Below are 20,670 nucleotides of genomic sequence, written 5' to 3' on the forward strand. Positions count from 1 at the left end.
GTGTTTTTTTAATTAAGCAATCCACTGTGCCTCTTTTTGCTTACTTGCATGATTATGTGAATGAATGAGTGATTGATTGGCTGAATGTTTGGTTAATAATGGGTAATCAGGGCACATGTAGAGCACTGATGCAAACAAATAAAGAGAGGAAAGAGACAAAGAACCCTTTGTTCGAAAGTGACCTGAATAAGAGACAGAGAAAGAAGTGAAGCTGGTTGTTTACCGTGAGCTTGTGGGAGGCATCGATCCTCCGCCCCAATCTGTAAATTTAACCCAACAAAGTGGCACGAGAATTTAAAGCCTAACTGCTTTCGGCTCCAGATCTTGGCGACCGATTTAAGTAACTCCACAAAGAACACACACTACGGCTGACACCATTGGAAAGCCATCATTTTTGCTACAATTAATTTAAGTCCACCGAGCACTACATAGGCAGCATTTGTTAAAAAACATTAACACACAGCTGTGCCCTGTAGAATTGCTCCTATTGGCTCCATTACAGTCAAGATGGTAGTGAAGATATCATGCCTAACTTTAGTGGATCATAACGTATAGGGTATGGAATTAACTCCAGATACTCCAGCTCAAAATATGACAACATTTCTATGGTTTTCATGTCTGAGCTATATCAAAGGCCAAAATGTGGCCTGCAGTAGACAAGGCAAGGCTTTTGTTGTGTTCAGCCAAGAAGACTTTGGGAAAACGTATGCCACCTACCAGCAAGTTAGGAGGAGTGATAAATCACGAGTCAATCACGGCATAAAACAGTCAATGAAACAGGTTTTTTAACATTTATAAATCACAGCAAACCGTGAGATGGCCTTGAGCATACAGTCATAAAAGTGCAGAAAATATATTAGGCTGACTAGCCCTGTAGTTTGTGAGATAAATTGGTGACAGAAAGACAAACACACACACACACACACACACACGCACACACACACACACACACCACACACAACACACACACACGCACAGACAACCAAACATGTGATCCCTGCCAGGTTTAAGCCTGATGGAGATAAAAATCAATCGTCAAGTTTGTGGAATTAATCAACCAGTTCACTGAAACTCCTTTTTCTTACTTGCATGATTGATTGATTGATTGATTGATTAACAACTGGGTAATCAGGGCACTCACAAAGCACTGACATAAACAGGTAAAGGGAAGTGACCTCAGTATGAAGGAAAGGTAAAGAAAAAAGTGAAGTTGGTTGTTTACAGTGATCTTGTGGGAAGCATCGATCCTGTGCCCCAATCTGTAAATTTAACCCAACGAAACGGCACGAGAATTTAAAGCCTAATTGCTTCCTGCTCCAGATTTTGGCTGAAGGCAACCAATTTAAGCGACTCACCAAAAAAAAGACACTACGGCTGACACCATTGGAAAGCCATCGTTTTTGCTATGATTAATTTACGTCCGCAGAGCGCTGTGCGGGCCGCTCCAAGTTAAAAAACATTAACTATTCATTGAGCCCACAGACACGTTTTCGCATTTTGACACAGACAGAAATCAATTCACTTCCTCATCCGTCAAGGTGTTCAAACATTCTGCTACCTGGCAGGGACGTGTCAGCGGGTTCAATCCATCACAGTGTGCGCTCACCAGTGATCTGACAGATGCACTTGTAAAAGGTCCATCGCTTCATGTTTTTCAATCAATTCAAGTCCCACTCTCGGTTGTTTGTCCATCAAAGCTAAATACTCCAGCCCGCTACATGGCTAACATCTTGAATCAAACGTTCCTGCAGTCCTTGTTTGCTGATTATTCTGAGCCCATCTGTCATCTTTGACAGAATACAGCAGCTACTTTATGGTAGCATGTGAGGATCGTGTTAATTGGTGTTGGTGCTTTAAATCACATTGAAAGGCTTTCAGCTTGTAAACAGATGGATCTGAAAATTAAAAATCGGCCCAAAAGGGGTAGTTGGAGCGGTAGTCAATTGTCACCCCCCTACCCATCCCCTCCTCCTCCTCCTGTACTCCGCAGCAGACACAGAGGAGGAGTAAAGTTTGCTGATGTTGGAACAAAGGTTATACCCTCTATGCTGACAGTTGCACCGGGAGTAGTTAAAGTAAAATGACTGTTGGAGGTCAGTGGTCACCAGAGAGTGATGCATGGATTTCGGCCCAGAGATGGCTCGTCTCCAATGGTCAAGGTCAGAGCCAGATGTCCTGGCCTCAGCCACGGACATGAAGCATGTGTGTTCACATTAGGCTCCTCTGTACTTTTTTTTTTATACCTCCTGGCCATCAAACCAGACATGTCATTAACAGCATTTTGTTAAGTCTTGTGAAATGGACCTGCTGTATTCCACACTGTCTGACTGAAATAGATATTTAAGGCAAAGATTAAATTCCAACATGAATATTTATAAGATGTATTTCATAGCCACAGCTCAATAAAGTTTAACTCTCCTTTTACTACAAGATGGGAAGCTGTCAAGGTATTAATTAGGGCTGTGCAAAACTGCATGTTTTAAAGATGGTGCATTAGCAACATCATCTGGTCTGTGCAGTGGAATAACGTGAAGTTTTTGGGTTGTTTTTTTTTTTAAACACAACCCTGCAGCCTTGCTCTAATTTATAATTTCTGGACAGCAAAGTATTTTATAACTGATAATTTGCAATTTGTATAATCTCTGGTAATCTGTCTTTAATCTTGTGGGCATGATATGCAGACAATAAGGAGGCAGCGCTCTCTGTAGTTGGATAGTTTATCTTTAAACCAAAGAGTCGTGACAGGTACTTAAGCACAGCCTTATAAATACAGTGTTTACAACTTTTAAAATTTGGGAATCAGGAAACTTCACTGATGTTACACTATCATGCGGTGATGCATGCTGAGATTTTTAAGTTCACCCCAGACATAATTGCAGGCATATAAAAAATACAGTGCTAAGAAACATAATTTGCTATTTGATTTTTTTTTCCCAAAAAATTATCAAGTATAAATTCTTCTTAAAAAAAATTGCATATCACCATGATTTAATTCAATAACACAGTTATTAGCACTGACCGCAGAGCAACCATGCTGATATCTTGAGCTAAAATCATAGACATTAAAACACTGCTAACAACATGGAAAATTCACTAACATATTTTAATGACCAAAACAAACCACAGAAACATGTTACCAGTAAAAGCAGCAAAGTCTGCAAGCTTGTTCAGGCAGGCAACTCCATATACATGCATCATACCTCACTCACCATATATCATCTACAAAACACACTCTCTCAGTTTGGTGGTTTTCTTAAGCTGCAGAAATGTCCTAACTCTCCCTCTGCCTTGTCCATGCCGCTGCTGCTCTGCATCAGCTTTGCTGCCTGCTCCTTCAGCCCCATCTCCACACCAGCATCCAGCTACGGGGCAAGATATTTAATCATCACTCCCTAATATCTCATGTAAAAATATCTGCAGGGAGTGATGAGGCCAGAGTCTAAACACCAAATTAACTATTTTCTACTGCTGTAATAAACATTTTAAATGTTTGTTGTCTGACTGAACGAGAAAGTGCACTCAGTAAAGTACAGATCTCTGACTGGTAGCCGCCCAGGCTAAGATACATGTCATTCACAACTGGACTTTAACATTTTTCACATTTGTTATCTGTAGGCTACAGAACAACAATCAACACAATTAAAGCATACAAAAAAAAAGAAAAATATTTCACTGCCTGCTCACTTACTTACGTTAGAAACTGGTTATTGTCAAAAACCTCACAATTCAATCCAATTTTGATTTTTTTGGGGTCATGATTCAATTCGATTTCAATTCGATTCGATATTGACCCAATTGCTCAGATATCGATTCAGCTATGTGTGTTGATGTCAGAAATACCTACATAATTCATTAATACCTTCTGATATGTGTTCAATAAAGTGTGCATTATCTGTATTGATTTAGAACAAACTGACACCAAAACTTATTTTACCATTACATTATTCTTTATTAAATAAAAATTAAAACTAAAATAAATTTACAGAAAAGTCCACATTTTTACCTGAGCCGCACTTAACAAATGGAATAAACATTTATGCAGAAATTGTCAACCTGCATTTGGTTGTGATCCACAATTTTTGCGGCAGCAACAGGTTGCAAAACATCTGTGTGGTGTCAGCTGAAATGATTACGTGGTGATGATGATTAACCTCACACGTCGTAACTACTATCAACTTCGTGTATCCAAACGTCGGCTTTCAATGCTGTCTGCGCTGATTTTTACACACGGTTATCTCGAGCCACTGTTGCCATTTTTATGAATAAACAACAGTCGTTATTTTGGAGTCAAGTAGGGCCTCTGAACAACGTCAATCACACTCTGGCAGCATTCACACTGCCCCCACAGGAGTGGGGCGTCATTACAACGGAAATAATCGATTTCAGGATTTTATGAATCGATATTGAATAGGCAAAAAACATATTGCAATGCACTAATGAATCATTTTTTTACCCTGCCCTAACAAATACAAAGGAAAAATGACAAAATCAACAAAATCTAAAAAAAGTCTACAAAATCAGACAGGCAAACCATTCTGCACCTCTGGTGTGGTGTGACTCCGTGCAGCAGACAGAACAAAACCAGGTCCCAGTAAGACCATGGAGAGATTCACCTGGAGGACCTGCCCCCCCTCGCAACATCCTTATAGTCAAGAAAGCAGCGAAGATAAGAAATGGGTATTCATTCATCTTGTAATATGCCCAATTTGTTGATCACAACATATAGAGTATGTAATAAAGCTGCAGCTTCAAAATTAGACCAAACCTTTCTATGGATATCAATTTATGACCCGTGACAAAAGCCAAAATATATCCTGTAACAGATGTTAGGCTTTGTTGTTAGCCAAGACAATTTCTCGAGCAGACAGTTAAAAGAGCACACAAATAAAATAACACATGATCCCCTCCAGGTTGATGCCTGGCAGAGATAAAAATCAATAATCTAGGTTGTGGAGTGACTCTTTTCTAATTAAAAAAAAAAACATTTTACCAGGATTTAATATTGGCCATCATAGAAATAAATAATGGACACAATAAAAAATGTTATGAAAAACTGAGCATTGTAATGTAATGAAGCCATTTCCTACTTCTGACTCCCCTTGCATAAATTATCAAGGCTTCATACTGTATGCGCATATTCCAGTGCACCGAAATCAATTTTGTGAAGTACAGTAAATATCATTTAACTTTCATGCAAAGTTGTTCTCATGTCTCAGCACCTCATGTGAGGCGTCTCCTGCATCGTTTCTGCTCCCTCCCTCTCTTCCTGCTTTCTCCCTGCTTCTTATTTATGGAATTGATTTTTGCTTTTCAGGTATTACTTTACCATTTTTAAATTTCAAGTGGATTCTGTATTCACATTGTTGAATATAAATCCTTTTCAGTTGGTGGCATGATGAAAAACAACTTCTCCAACCCCTCCTCACTCTAAAAAAGGGGCTAAACAGAGTATCTGTGTCGCAGCACATCATCATCACTTGCTGGAAATGATTAAAAACATCTCCTCAAGCCGACTCATAATTTGCCACTTAGCTAGGACTTCCTGTTAAGTGGCAACCTACAGTGATGGCGTTGCACCTAAACCACAGCTGAATGTAAACATGATTAATGATGTGAAACGCATATTTAGCCCATGGTTGAAGGCAAAGGGAGAGGAGGCAAGAGAGAGAGAGCGCAGTGGATGATGGACCAACATGTGGTAATTAGCGGATAAGGTAAACAGCCATGGGGGGAGCCAAAGGGCGGGTTCACAGCCTGTTAGTGGATGCTCTCGTTCTGGCGTTAAGTATCCTCAGGGCTCATGGAGGGAAAAACGAAGGAGGAAGTCAGGAAATGCTGCAAGTTCACTGAGCAGCAGTGGGGTGTTGCTATGTGTCCAGTCTGTGTGTGTGTGTGTGTGTGTGTGTGTGTGTGTGTGTGTGTGTGTGTGTGTGTGTGCGTGTTCACACAGAGCTGCAGCACGCTCTGTGCTGTGAGGGACTGCACTTTAACCGTCTCCTTTCATCAGTTGGAGACGGCATGTTGCTCATACTCACAATTGATTGGTGGTTGGCCTGTAACCTTGGCAACACAGGCTGGAGGGGAAAAGATATTTTTCCAAATGGTTCAAAAAATGGATTTGGAAAATGAAATGGTGCCAGCTAAACTCATTGCATTCAGTCATTTGACCTTCAAATCTTCTTTATGTTAACACACAGAGCTGCAGCACGCTCTGTGCTGTGAGGGACTGCACTTTAACCGTCTCCTTTCATCAGTTGGAGACGGCATGTTGCTCATACTCACAATTGATTGGTGGTTGGCCTGTAACCTTGGCAACACAGGCTGGAGGGGAAAAGATATTTTTCCAAATGGTTCAAAAAATGGATTTGGAAAATGAAATGGTGCCAGCTAAACTCATTGCATTCAGTCATTTGACCTTCAAATCTTCTTTATGTTAACATGATAAAAGGAAATTTTAAGAAAACATACTACACGCTGCAAAAGAAAAAATCAGCATCTGAAAAAGCTTTGAACCTTTGCTGTCAGGAAGCTCATATGGAGGAATGTGAAAGACAAATAAAGTTCTTCAAACACCATCTTTAATAAATGATTCATGACTTTCAAAAATAATATGGATTTGTGTGCTATGATCTAATTCAAAAAGAGGTTTCCACTGCAAGACACCTGGTGTTTACAAAAAGAAAAAAAACAAGAAAACTATAAAATGCATTTTTGCAACAGTGCTTTTTAGCTTGCTTGATTCTGTTGCAAGTAATGCAGTTTATTACAAACACATCATGCATTTCCTCATGTGATTATTGAACATATGGATGGTTGTAAGTTAATTAGAAAAACACACCTGTGTGATGTTTAAAAGATCTCTTGAGGGACAACTGAAATGAAAGGTGTTTTTTTTGCTATCATCTAACACCTGTAACTTACTTTAAGATTCACTTTTTCCACAAGCACACACACATGCACACACATATACTGTACGCCCAGAGACATGCGTGGAGAGAGAGGAAAGGAGGGAGGGAGATCTTGACGAGAAGATGAGAACATATTTGTTTTTGTCAGATAGCTGGAGGAAGAATTTAGTCGATGTTAATGAGAGGCAATTAGTTTTGATTAAAAATGAGATTGCTCCCCTACATGCAATGTAGCTATATCAAAACAAAATAATGATTAATTTCTGTTGGTATAAGACATTATTGTCGACAGCAAAAAGTACCCATGCAGCAACGGTACAATTGCTCTGAGGCCGAAGAAGGAGGAAAAACATCCATTTAGAGACTCCACTCGGTGTTCCTCTGGAGTTGCTCATAATATAGCGCGAGAGGATTTTTTTTTGTGTATGTGTGCACATATACAAGTGTGCACTTGTAAAATATGTACACAAAATATATTTGCGTAGGAGGCTTACGGTATGTGTTCAACATTTTTGTGATGATTCCGCCTACATTTTAAACTCTGGTTACTCTTTATGTTTTTAATTGTGCTTTATTATTGTTTATCTTACTTTCAATGCTCATTAGCAGCAGCTAGGCTGTTACATCTCCCTGATTCTTGCCTCCATTCTTTGGCTGCCAGTAAAAACACAGACTTGATTTTAAATTCACTTATTACTTACACAGCCTTACCTGGCCTGGACCCTGCATATACAGCAATGTTGTTGGGCACCTTTTCATAGCAATCAGCTACTCTGATCAACACCTTTTATCTGTTTCCTGTTTTTTTTTTCTTTTTTAAAGGTATACTATGCAGGATTGTCGGTCACTGTTTGTAAACAGGCCTGCCAGCAAAAGTGACAGTAAAAGCCAACCACAGATTCACTCTTATTTGGCTTTTATTTTCCTTTTTTTTTGGCGCTGTGTCTCTGAGATGCCACCTGCTTACAGTCTGGCACATAGTCGCTCCCCTTTTATAGAGCCTCGACCTGACCTGAGCGATGTGGGGGCACATGCTCATAAATATTCTGGAAACAGAAAATAAGAGTAAGATCAGAAAAACAGGCAGAGAACAGAGTCTCTGCAGATAAATACACAACCACACACACTTCAAGTGGGTTATGAGTGATTCCTGAGAGGAATTTCACAAGCCTTAACATTGTTTTTGAAGAAAATTCTGCATATTATATCTTTAAATCCATTGTTGACTGCTCTTGTGTGGCTATAGCTACTAAACTTTAAACAGCCTTAAAAATAATCTCCATATCTTCGTAAATTAGGTATGTATACTTGTATTTGTATGTTTGTATTTTATCCCCTATGTAAAGTTCTTTATGTGTTTTTAAAAGTACTACATAAATACAATTATTAATATTAATTAAAGTTCATTTTTAACAAATACTTTGCCTTTGGTTATTTTGTTACTACTATCAGTATTTGTATTGGAATATGTGTGTACATACATAAAACAACACCATCATTTTTTATAGTTGACATGCACACTACACTTTCAAATTCATCTACCTCAAGTATATAAACCGCTAGGCAACTTCATTGTGTTGCTTGTATATGTATATACAGTACATGTTTCTATATTTATACATACTGTTTGCGTGTATAGTTGTATTTTTATCAAGTGGTCAACGTTTATGATAGTAACAGCTTTGCTGTCCTTGTTTTCAGCTGTGTCTTTATTGTGTGTACACAGAGAACAACAATAAACCAGAGTAAATGTCCTTACATGTGCTCACATACTTGGCCAATACATCTGATTTTGAAATTGAGAGTGTGTCTACACATATGTCTGTGTGATAAACTAACCTGCTTTGTTGTGTGTCTGTGCTCACCTTCCCCAGCGTCCATTGTAATTGGGAAATGGTGGTGTGAGATGGAACCGTGTCTGGAGGGAGAAGAGTGCAAGACTCTGCCTGACAACTCTGGATGGATGTGCTCCTCTGGGAACAAAATCAAGACTACAAGAGTGAGACCTCACGCACACTTATGCCTGCATGAACAGACCTACACTCGAATGCACAGATGCACACGTACATGTGCAATACATGTATACAGTATGCCTGTTCTGTATGTATTGTACATGTGCGTTTAACCCCAGCACTGCACAGTATGCAAAAAAAAAAATCATATTGAAATTATTCTGACAATTACAAAAAAAAAAAAATTAACAATGATGTGATTTTTGCTGGGGTCTGTACCAAACAAGCACATTCCCTTACGCCTGGAATGTGTTTTGTAGGCCGGGGCATCTCTGTAGCACCACAGTGCTTCATTTATAATGGTATGTTATAACATATTTTACCTTTATCGAAATATTTCAGCTCCTGCGACTTGGATATTGCACTTGGCCATAATGCATTTCGATAATAATTTGATGAATTGTGCAGCCATAACCCAGGCATACACACACATATGCACATGTGCACAGCAGCACACATTTTCACACAGCGTGTGCCCAGATGTCAGACAGATTTCACTTTGCTATTCAGCTTTTCTTCTTGGACATGAAATCACTAAAAATAACACAACATTGTGTTCAATTACTTTGATTAAATGCTTTAACAAAGCTTCTCTGCCTGCTTAATTTTTAATTCATCCTCTGCCATTCAACGATCAAACATGCACATGGTCAAACCTGCAGGTTAAAAGGATGTGTCACAGTGTATAGAGAATTCTTACAAAACATATCAGTGCCCTCTGTATAACAAGGTGGACTCTGTTCAGTGTAAGCAACCTAATCTAAGGGCCCATAGTAGTAAAGAACAAACATAAAGCAGGCAGTAAACAAACAGGTGGGCTCTGCCTCAGGCCACACTCCTCTCAGAGATAAAGTTAACTGCCACTCTGCTCCTCCACCGCCTTTCGGCTCTGTAAACTGACTCCGAATGCCGCATGCAAAAATAATGAAGGGAGTTAAGTCCTCGAAGCCAGCGGTCCAGCACTCTGTGACAGGTTGATCACCCGATTTGTATTCATTTAATTGACTCGCCCCCCTCCACACCTGCTCGCGATCAGCAAACCTCCTGCCTTCTCTTAGTGCTTGGTGACAATGACTTTGAATAGAAGCAGAGACTAATGTGATGGTAGGCAATGAGGGAACAGCCAGTGAAGGTTAGACCACACGGGGCTTCCCAAGGTTGTTCTGCAGATTTATATGTCAGCAGATAGACATAAAGCTTTCACTGGACCCTTCACAGCCACCACTGGCCCAAAATTACAGAAAGAAGTTGATCGAATGGGGTCTCTCCATCCTGCCAAGGTAAGGTGCGGTACTTGGTTCACTCTAAAGAATGCATCTCTAATTCTCAATTCAGTCCTTTGCACAATTTGAAATAAGTAAAAATTGTCTTCATATAACAGATAATCTCTTCTTACGATATATTAATCAAGACTGTACATTTCTGCGCACAAATAGAGGAGGAGCTTTAATACGTATCTATGAGTAAAATGGCTTTGGTCTTATCTAAACTTTAAGAGAAGAGGGCCAAAAGGTCAGGCCGGAAGCTGCTTTTCTACCCAATACACACGTGTCCTTTTTTCTTGACCCTCTCTTTGCAGAACACCCAGCCATACTCCCCTTTTTAGCTTCCGGAAGCAAAATGCAGAGGATGGGTCAACAGAAATTGAGCTGCATTCTTGCTTCTGTAAAGGTTAGTCTTTTTCTCAAGCTGTTCTTTGTTTTTGTTTTCCCGTCTCTCTCTCTCTCTCACACGCATCACTTTACTGCACTTGAGTGTCAGGCCTTTAGAAGTGGGACCAACTCATGTTCAATGATATCTCATTAACCCAAATACTCTGTGCAAAATAATCAAGTGTGTGTTTACATGCTGTGCATGATTAGGCAGGCGTGACACAAATACTCAACGCACCACCACCCACTGTAAATATTTATCACCCGGCGCAGGCAGCACGCGCATAAATAAAAAGTAGGAATTTTCATACAAACGGTACGTCGATGGGTAAACATGCATGTGCTGTAGCAGCCTGCTCGTGGAGTACCGCAGAAACACACACACAGAGCCAGGTCCACCCCTTAGCAGAGCCCTGCTTTCTGTGAAGAGTGTAATGGCAGGATCAGTCACACTTCCATTCATTGCCTCCTTTGTTCCATGTCCTGTTTTTGCTATCAGCCACTGTGTGGGCTTGATTACAGTGCCTTACACTGGTCTGCCAATCCCATTAGTCGCTAATCTGTGACATGCTACTTGCTCCTCTGTGTGTGTGTTTGTGTATGAACGCACGTGTCTGATGTGTTTGATATGACTGTGTTTGTGTACCTTCACACATGTGTGTGCGAGACCCCCGGGCAGGCCTCTTCTCTTTTTCGTTGTGTGGCTTCTTATCAGAGGCCACTTGATATCCTGATCCCTTCCTCTGAGGGTCTTGTTGAAGCAGCTATCAGCACACAGCATAGCCCACAGGCTACATAAAAGGCCTTTTTATCCTGCACTCTGCTCTCTTTTTTAATCAACATTCCTCATTCACCTGCCTCTCAGGCCAAATTGCCTCATTTGTATTTGTGCTGTCACAAACCAGCAAGCCCACAACACAGCATTGTTTTTGTTTTTTTGCTATTTTTTTTTTTTATTCTTAGCCATTTTTATTTCACCTGCAGGTTTTTCATTTGCTCTGAAAAGTGTCAGTGAAGCACAATTAGGCACATGCACACATGTTCACCAGCAAAAAGACTTTATCTCCACCTCTCATAATAAATTAAAAAAAATAAAAATAAAAATTGGCATGAATAGTAAGAAGCCAAAGCAAAACCAGTGCCTGACGCCCATGTTTCTTCTTTTTCTTTCTTTATGTCTTTCAGAGAGGGAACCCTTCATTGCCTGTTCTGTAGCAGCAGACAAGGCAGGCCCTTTTGTTTGTGGAAGTCACAGTGAGAGCGAGACTCGGGGAGCATCTTCCAAAAAACACTCGCCCACCATAGATCTGCATTACCCGCTCCGCTCACTGAATAGATCAATCCATTTCTGCTCCCTCCGAACAATTATACAGGCAGAATGAGCGGGGCAGTAATGAAAACATCTCTTCTCCCATTCGTTCTTCTCCCCTGCTTTTCATGATAGCGAGAAGAATTATGTTCATTTAATAACCTCGCCGTTAGTGTGCTAGATTGGATATGAATTTGTCATCAAGGCATACATACGTAATACAACCTTCATCAGGCTTTTAATGAATTTTAATGGCTTTTTTTTCCCACCGTTTCATACTGCAACTCATGTACAGCAGTTGTTTTAATTGTATAAGGCCACAGCATTTCTATTTTGGAGTATGTAATTGTTCAAATTAGTGAGTGCTGAGCATCGAACTCACCGGCATCTCTCACACTTTGCAGTGTGTGTCCCGTTCAACTAGTTGGACATGATATACTTGCTGTTCAGAGACCCACATGTCCCCTATTAAAAGGAGCAGAGGGGCACTTTTTCAAACAAAGTAACACACTGTGACAGGATGTAGCCCATCTGTGAGACAGTTTCAGAGCAAAAGTGACCTGCCAGCAGACGCATCACCATCTATAATTTGTCACATCGGGAGACGGCACTCTGCAGTTGATCAAAAATGAACTCCGAGCGGCCGTGCTACATACAGTTCACCGAGAAATCATCTGTTCCATCACTGTGCTTGACAACACCTCTCCTCCTCCTCCTTCAGTCCTGTATAATGTCATCATGATGGTTCACTTTAAATTATACACAAATTGTAAACAGTGTGTCGTTTGAGGTGAACAATAACATACTTTTTTTTTAAAGTATGAAATTAAGAGATGCAGACAGAGATGCTAAAAATGGCCCTACTGACATTTTGGTTTAGGGGGAGGAGCAGTGCTACTGATTAGTTTATACCCATTCTCTTTTTCCATTGTCAATGTCACATTAAATGGATCTTGATGTATTTTGTTGTCTGGAGTCTTCTGTTTTTAGAGGGTGCTGTTTAGTGCTGTTTGAAGAGGTTTCTCAGCTGGCATGATTGATTTGTTCAGCACTAAACAAGAAAGGGGGGAAAGGGTAGGCTGTGTTTGCACTAAATTCTTTTGCTAAGGCAATTGTCCTTGGCTCCTTTTACTAACTGAAGACTGAGTAAATTGCAATTTAATGCAGCCAGAAAATTAGAATGCAGACGGCTTAGTTGCCAGCAAGGATGGGATAGGCAGGAAATCCTTGAGCAATCCGCCACTACCTGCTGCACTGTTCATTTGAAGAGACAAAGGACAAAAAAGAACAGAGGACACTTTTAGTCACACACGCACACACACACACACACACACACACGAATGTGGGTTGAAATGACAGCATTTGCATACAACCCCTCTTCTCCCACTAACAAACCTCTGGTGGATTGTTTCTGAGATAGAGAGCGAGCCGTAATGTGTAACCTGTTACTGCTCTTGTTCTGACAGAGGTCATTCTCTGCTATAACATTTTGATACGTCGCCGTACAGTAGATGACACAGATGCAAATGCCGGACAGATGAGCCCGCAGGATCGCTGTGTTTAAGGATCATTGGGAAAAAGGGACCAAATCTGTACAGAAAGAATCTGACACTCTGAAGCCATTTAGAGCACGCAGGGGAGCAGCTGTGGTAAAACTAACTAAATAGGCATGATGCAGACATCAAGGGAGTACGTCTGTGCTACTAAGGGTTTCCTTAACATGCGGCTGACAGACAGCTCATTCTGACATCTGTTTTAAATCAGTCTGTCTTAAAAAAAGGTTTTTCTTTGAATGAAAGCTGCCAATGGGGTTCCACTTGTTTCTATTGATGTTTCTAGCTCCCGTATTCTCAAACATGATAGACCTAGAAATTATTCAGCACATTCCTTTGCAAGCGCTGTGTAATACTTTAAGTGTACAGCCTGTTTTCACTCCCAACTCATCAAATACTGCCGCTTTGCCAGTGATGTTGGCGTTAGACACCAGGAGAGAGGCACCTTTCTCACTGGTATGCTGTGCTGCAGGCGCATCTATTTTAGAGGCAGCGGGCAACCAAGCCCCCAGGAACACTGGTCAGCCCTGCTTCCATTTTTTCCCCCCAGTGGCCACTTGCAGTATTGCTGCAAAAATCTCATGCAACCCGAAAAGCGGTTTGACCAAAGACAACCAGTGTAAAAGAGACATTTGTAAAACTGTTGAAAGGACACCTGGAACTATTCTGAATTTATGATCCATGAGGTTTAATTTTTGTAAAACTTGCATCGTGCCAAAAGAAACTATTTTAAAATTTGTGACGTCATCACAGTCTATGAGCTGAGTGAGAACTCGTGGGCAGGGACAGCGGGAAAAACACTACTGGTCATACTGAGTGGGCCATATATTGTGTAAATAAACCTGGAAGATGAAAAAATAAATAAATAAATCTGTAACCCCCTGTTCATTTCCTGTGCAAATTTTAAACCAAACAGTGGTGTTTTTTTCTCTAAAACCTAACCGCGTGCTTTTGTTGCCTAAATCTAAAGAAATACAGCCTAAAAAAAGCGTTTTACCTATTTTGGAAATTTATTTTGACAGTATGTGTGTAATGAGCAGAAACTGTACATTTCTGTGAAAAAGGAAGTGGATATTGAAAAGATACAATGTATGTAAAAAGCAGGAGGATACCTAGAGGGTCATATTTAGACGTGTAGGGCCACTGACAAAGCAGCGTTATTGGATGAGTTGGTACGAAAACGTGTTGAATTGTGCCCTTTTATTATAATTAAGGAAACGTTAAAGACTTATTAATCTGCATCTTCTTCAAAATACATGAGAAAGGGCAGTAAGAGGACATTTTTTTTATTTAAATGAGTGCAGAAGTTCATGTGAAAATAGTGGAAATGCTAAAATTCCTGGAGCCACACCAGGGGCAAGATGAATAAAGGATGTGTATAAACAAAAACTATGTGTGCGCTTTTTCAACGCATTAACGAATAAAAGAAGAATGTGCGTACACATGGTTTTATCTGGGATAGCTGCTGGTGATATGATGAGAAGGAGATTGAATATAAGTTGAAAGATGGATAACATTATTTTCAGGTTGATTGCTCAGTTTACTGAATGTGTTTTTGCAGGCTACACAGCATTTTGTAAAATGCCAATCAAAGCCACATTTATTAAGTTGATTTTGAATTATTTATGGGATGGATTTCATGATTATTTTTATTTATATTTGTCTCCCTGTTTATGATTAATTTTATCTTATGAGGCACTTTATAAAGTCAGTTTCAACACGAGCGCTGTGAATGAATCACTGATCATCCTTTTGACATTTATTAATAATGATTGAGATTCGACCATGATGATGATTTGCAGAAATGTGATTAATGATACAGACACTACAAATTGTCACAGCTGTGCATAATGACAGCTGCTCTGGCAACGCTGGGGAGAACCTCTCCGACGCAACAGTGATATTGCACTTCTCTACTGTTTTTTCTCATTGACAGGTTTAATAAATGGAGGAGCAGGCACAAGTGTTGACATGCAAATTGATGTTTAAGGGAATTTCCTCATTCATTTATGTCGCACTGTGGGTGCGGCCATGAGGCTTGTGCATGTGCACCCAGCCCACAATCACTGAGATTTATAAAACAGAATCAGGCATACTCACAGCAAATCTGATGAAAGAATATGTATACATTTCTAACTTTGTGTGTAGACAAAGTTAGTTTTAGTCGTGAATCTACAGTTTTATGCATCTGCGTTCTAGATCTGCAGCTGGACTCATGTCTTTTCTGTGCTTTGTTCCTTGCCTATGACCAAACTTAACTCCTTAACAAAGACATCAAGTCTTTAAATCCATTAGTAGGTTTTTGTGATACTTACAGCCCTGCTCACGAACAAAAAAACTGAAAACTTACAGTACACGCGTTGATTAAGCTGAAAATGCAGAGCTAGAAATGAGATGAGGTGATGATGATTTTTTTTGTTATTTACATTAGGTGATTTTAATTAAAATCCCATGAGACAAGTGCATCCCATTGGCAGAGAAACCAGTCTACCACTTAAATGACTTGCTAAAAGTGAGACTTCTGTAGTGCACAAATGATTTTTTCAAATCAAACCGTCTACCAACAAAAAAACTACACTGCATTATGCGTTACGCTAAATTAAACCCAAATTATAATGCCCAAGAGTCTCCTGCTTCACTGACTGTTCTTTGAAGCATAATCTCAAAATAACACACAATACATACAGGTGCACACATGATGCTACCCATAGAACATGATCAATAAACTTATTTGGCTCTCTTTCCAGCATGTCCAACATTTTGGAGCATCTGAGATTCTCTTTGTGTTACAGCTCACATAGTCCCAAAGCATCAACCTCCACAATCAAATCCACACACCTGGCTACCACCTGCCAAGCCTGCTGGAAATGTCATGGCTGTATTTCTTAGTTGAACAGGATTATGGGATTTCTAATTGGCCCCACAGCATGCAGGGAACTCAGATTTCGTTACTGCATCTTAAAGCAGTAAAGTAAGTGGAAAATATGATGAAAGTGGGCTAAAGAAAATATTCTGGAAAACATTTACATGCTTTTGCTGCATAGACGGCATAATAGGGCAAGAAACGTACTGTTGTAGACTTCATGCACACAGTTTTTATTGAGCTTCAGGTTGAGCAGGATGCTGAAAAGCAGGACATTCAATAGCAGTCTCAAGGTTGCACAATGTACCATTGAAATGTGTCCAGGTCTGCAACTGAGGATGAATAAGAGTCCCTGAACCAGAGTCACAGAGAGACAGCTCAGACTCCACAGCAGGAGCCCTGATCCCATTTAGCAAAGCCAAAGTCATTTTATCAGGTTGGAGGAAAATCCTTAGCTGTGATTGGCTGGCTTGGTATGAAGGTGCAAACTAAAGGGGGTGAATGGGCAAGCTGGGGGTGTTAGGGATGTGGCTAAAATGGTCTGAGATGAAGTCAAAAATATCAATTTATGAATCAGAGAAACACAGCATGGAAACACACCAGGGATATATTGTACAAATAGTTTTCCAGATATATCCCAGTATACCTAAAAATGCCAAACACACCTCCATTTTCGGTGCTGCTTCCACTCGTATAAGCTGTCTGTTTTTTGTAGCAGCGGGAACTGGGAGGTGAGACGGGGCTATACAAAGCCTCCACAGTTCAAAAGACTCCCCCTTGTTTTTGAAACGCGAACGGAGCAATTCCTCTGGGTCTAATCCTCGCACACTTGTATGCCTTTGTTCTATCTAAGTGTATGTGTGTTTTCTCTCCTCTCCTCTTCCTCCTCTGTGTTGCAGATTCATCCCAGGACCTAACAGAGAGCTCCCATTGCAGGGCCGCGTGCCAGGCTCTTCCCTTCATCTACCCTTTCTCTTCCCACCGAACGGACTAAAACTATTACATCCACGGCTACTGACTGGATTACCTGGGACCACAGAAAGGATATCCACCCAGATAAAACAGCTTTGCTCGCGTGGTGCCAAGGATTTGAAACCAGACTAATCCCCTGTTTGATCAATGAGCCCCATGTTGGTGACTCTCCTCTTCCACACAACTGTGGCCAGTTTCCGACCTACTCTGTCTCTGTTTCCCTCACTCTGTCTCACCCTGAAAAACTGAAAAAAGAGCTTAGGGGTTATTTAGAGGTTGTTAAAACATTATTTGAAGACATTCGCCCTGCCTGACGGTAAACCAATTTAGGAGCTTACATGGACCTGAACACGGGATCCACAGAGCTGAGGGCAAAAGGAGGGAAATTAACTTGATAACCTTTTATTTCTGTGTGGACGGAATTTGTATTTGACTCGCTACTCCCAGTAGGACGGCCCGGCTGTGACATCACGGAGGTTCTTAAACACTGGATTTTCAGTGACGGGGACCACGAGCACCCTCCAATGACTTAATGAAGGATCTTTGTGAGGGTTGGGAGTCCTCAGGGCCTCACCTTCATCCTTCATGACGGACATTTTGACTTTTATTCGTGGGCATGCCCGATGTAAATTCATGAGCACTCCTTTTCTTTGTATGTTAGATAATTTGTGTATATATACATATATAAATACATCACATATAAGAAGACAGATCCAAGAAGCTGAAAAATATATTTAAGACTCTATTAGGGGCTGGAGCACCATTGTGGGATATTGATCACTGAATATAAGTACAGTTCATCCAGAGGCTGGTGTCCCAATACAGTGTGTGTATAGGACTGCTTTGCAGTAAATGCTTGCTTTGGAAAAAGCCACAACTGAGTCATAAAAATAAGTATTGGTCACTGTCGTCATTCAGCAATGTCCTTGGTAAAGCCAGAAAATGCTTGTAGTTTCTGTAAAGTTGAGGAAAACACTGTATAGAACTGCCTCACAAAAGAAAGCAGCACTAACAAAAACCCCTGAGCTTCGGGCAGTAGGGAGATAAAGCAGCAGTGGGAAAAAGTCGGACTATAATCGGACAGTTAGTGTCTATTTCTGCTGTGGAAAGTGGTCATGGGCGACTGCTTGACTGTGTTTGTCGTGTAGATCTCTCTCTCACACACCAGAGAGGGATGATTTATTCAAAATGACAGTGAGAAAGTATTAGTCACAATGGAGAAACATACAGTTATCCCCCAGTAGATATAAGTACATTACAAGACAGCCTTATGAGAAATAAAAATGGTTTTCTATACTGATATGCTGTCTCCCATTCCTTCATATGGTAACTGATACTTTGAGAAATATTCTTCTTTTGGCAATTTGATATGTTGTAATATGTGGGTGGAAGATCTTGTCAGAGTTTCATTTATATGATATGTTAACATTGTGAACAGAGTTTTTGCTTGAGTAAACAAGCAATCAACAACAGCGCGAGGCGAGTGTGAAAATGACTTACGGGCAGATGACACACACACACACACACACACACGCAGTAAACACAGACGAATCTGTGGTGCTTCATTTATACAATTCCCTTTGTGGCACAGAGGATTTATCAGAACAGCGCATTCAATTCATTCCCGCAATTAGAATAAAGATTTCCAATATCAGGGCAGGCAAAATTCCAGATGATTTTCAATATCAACCCTCTCTCTCGGCTGATATGAGATTCGTTTCTTCTCCCAGTGGACGCACTAGCGTACATTCATCATTTAGGAATTTGGCTAGTTTCATGGAGCCCCGGCACCTCGCTGAGCAGTCACAGAAGGTATGAAAAAGACAGATGCATCAATCTCCCAGCGGTCTTGCCAGAATCATGAAGGAATATGCAAAGGGAGAGGGAGCGAGAGCGTGTTTTTTCCTCCTCAATGAGCCGTTCCCGTCTTTGTTTCCTCATACCTAATAGGATTCACTGTCCTGCAGTCTTATTGAGCTTGTGCAAAAGAAAATGAGTCAGGGAATGTGTTTGTGTGCGCGCGTGTGTGTGTGTTTGTGTTTGTGTACAAAAATGTCTCTGGGTGCTTTTTTTGCTGGTGGAAATGGATGCATGTGAGTGTGTGCATTTGTCTGTTTTACCATGCTTTGGTGTGTATTTATAGAGAGAGTACCCAGACTCAGTGAGACAGGCGTCCCGCAACAGCGTACTGTGAAGATTATCCTCAAATTCAGTGCTTGTGTAGAAAATCAAGGGATTTCTCCCTCTCTACTTATGCAAGTTCTAAGTGGATTTTTGCTTAAAAGGTGCTTGGGGATCAGAAATGGAAGAGGTGCTTTTTCTTATTCTCTTTTATGCACTCCTTAGCTCTATCCAGAAATGATGGAGTCGTGCTGTGGAGGGAGGTCCTGCTCCATTTTAGGCAGAGCATAAAGGAACACAGCATGAATAGATAACAGGGGCTGGGTCCTCCTCCCCCTCCACGGTGCTGTGCAATCTCCGAAGAGAGACATCCATCAAATCCTGCCGACCTCCCACCGAGACACAGAGACAGCCATGTCCACATCACGCTGGACGGCTAATCAACGCCTGACAGCAAGGACAACCTTTTTCATACAGCCAAGACGTGTGCAGAAGACGCCGGACTGTGTTGTTTATAAAACTTGCATTAGTAACTTCCAAGGGTATCTCAAGTAAAACACAAACTTTTGCCCCACATACAAGTTAAATGCTTTTAGGAGCTTTTAGTGGGAGCCTCTACTCCTCTTTGACACCACTTCCTGTGCACTTTATCACATCCATATTCTTTAATTATTTTGCATAGCAACCTATAATTTGTGGAAAGGGCAGACTCCTTACCTGTGGGGGCTTTTGCGGTCTATAATTATAGTCATTATGGGCATGACTCACTGCGAATGTCGCCTTTACAATTAACATCCACTGGAGCTGGACAAGTAAGAGCATCTCAAAATCATCATTACGTTAAAACTCAGTCTCGGTGACATTATATTACCAGATGCCCATTTGCCATAAAAAGTAATGATATCAGGCTTATTTCAGACTACAATCTTGATTAATCATTTTAATCACTGGACATAATAAAGGGGAAAACTACATGTCATCATACACAGATACAGCTAAAAAACTAACAAGCGAGTAAATGATTAAGCCATGTTTCCACCAACCCTCCTGTAACCTGACATGTATTGTACACAGCTGTATATCTTTTGCATTTCCTCAGCAGACGGTACTTTTATCATGCAGGCAGAGTTGTTACCAGATGATAGTAGCAGAGTAACTTGTTGCATGTCCCCTTCACCGACAATGTCTGCGCTAGGGATGAGCATTTTAAGTATTTTCCATATTTGAGTACTCACATTAAATGACTTGAGTATGCACAAAAAGATCTCACTTTATAATGT

The 20,670-nt window shown here is 40.6% G+C and overlaps 1 protein-coding gene across 1 annotated transcript in view; it reads left to right on the forward strand.

Annotated features, from left to right (window-relative positions):
* LOC121954209 (chemokine-like protein TAFA-1) overlaps positions 1–18,014 on the forward strand; it is a 28,640-nt gene extending 10,626 nt beyond the window's left edge. Inside the window, exons 3-4 of the mRNA XM_042501553.1 lie at positions 8,783–8,907; positions 17,197–18,014. Of these exons, the coding sequence (XP_042357487.1) occupies positions 8,783–8,907; positions 17,197–17,214 (143 nt within the window). The 3' untranslated portion in view covers positions 17,215–18,014. The remainder of the gene's footprint in view (positions 1–8,782; positions 8,908–17,196) is intronic.
* The last annotated feature ends 2,656 nt before the right edge of the window (positions 18,015–20,670 follow it).

Source organism: Plectropomus leopardus, chromosome 2 (assembly GCF_008729295.1).
Source record: "Plectropomus leopardus isolate mb chromosome 2, YSFRI_Pleo_2.0, whole genome shotgun sequence".
In the NCBI taxonomy this organism is placed as follows: Eukaryota; Metazoa; Chordata; class Actinopteri; order Perciformes; family Serranidae; genus Plectropomus; species Plectropomus leopardus.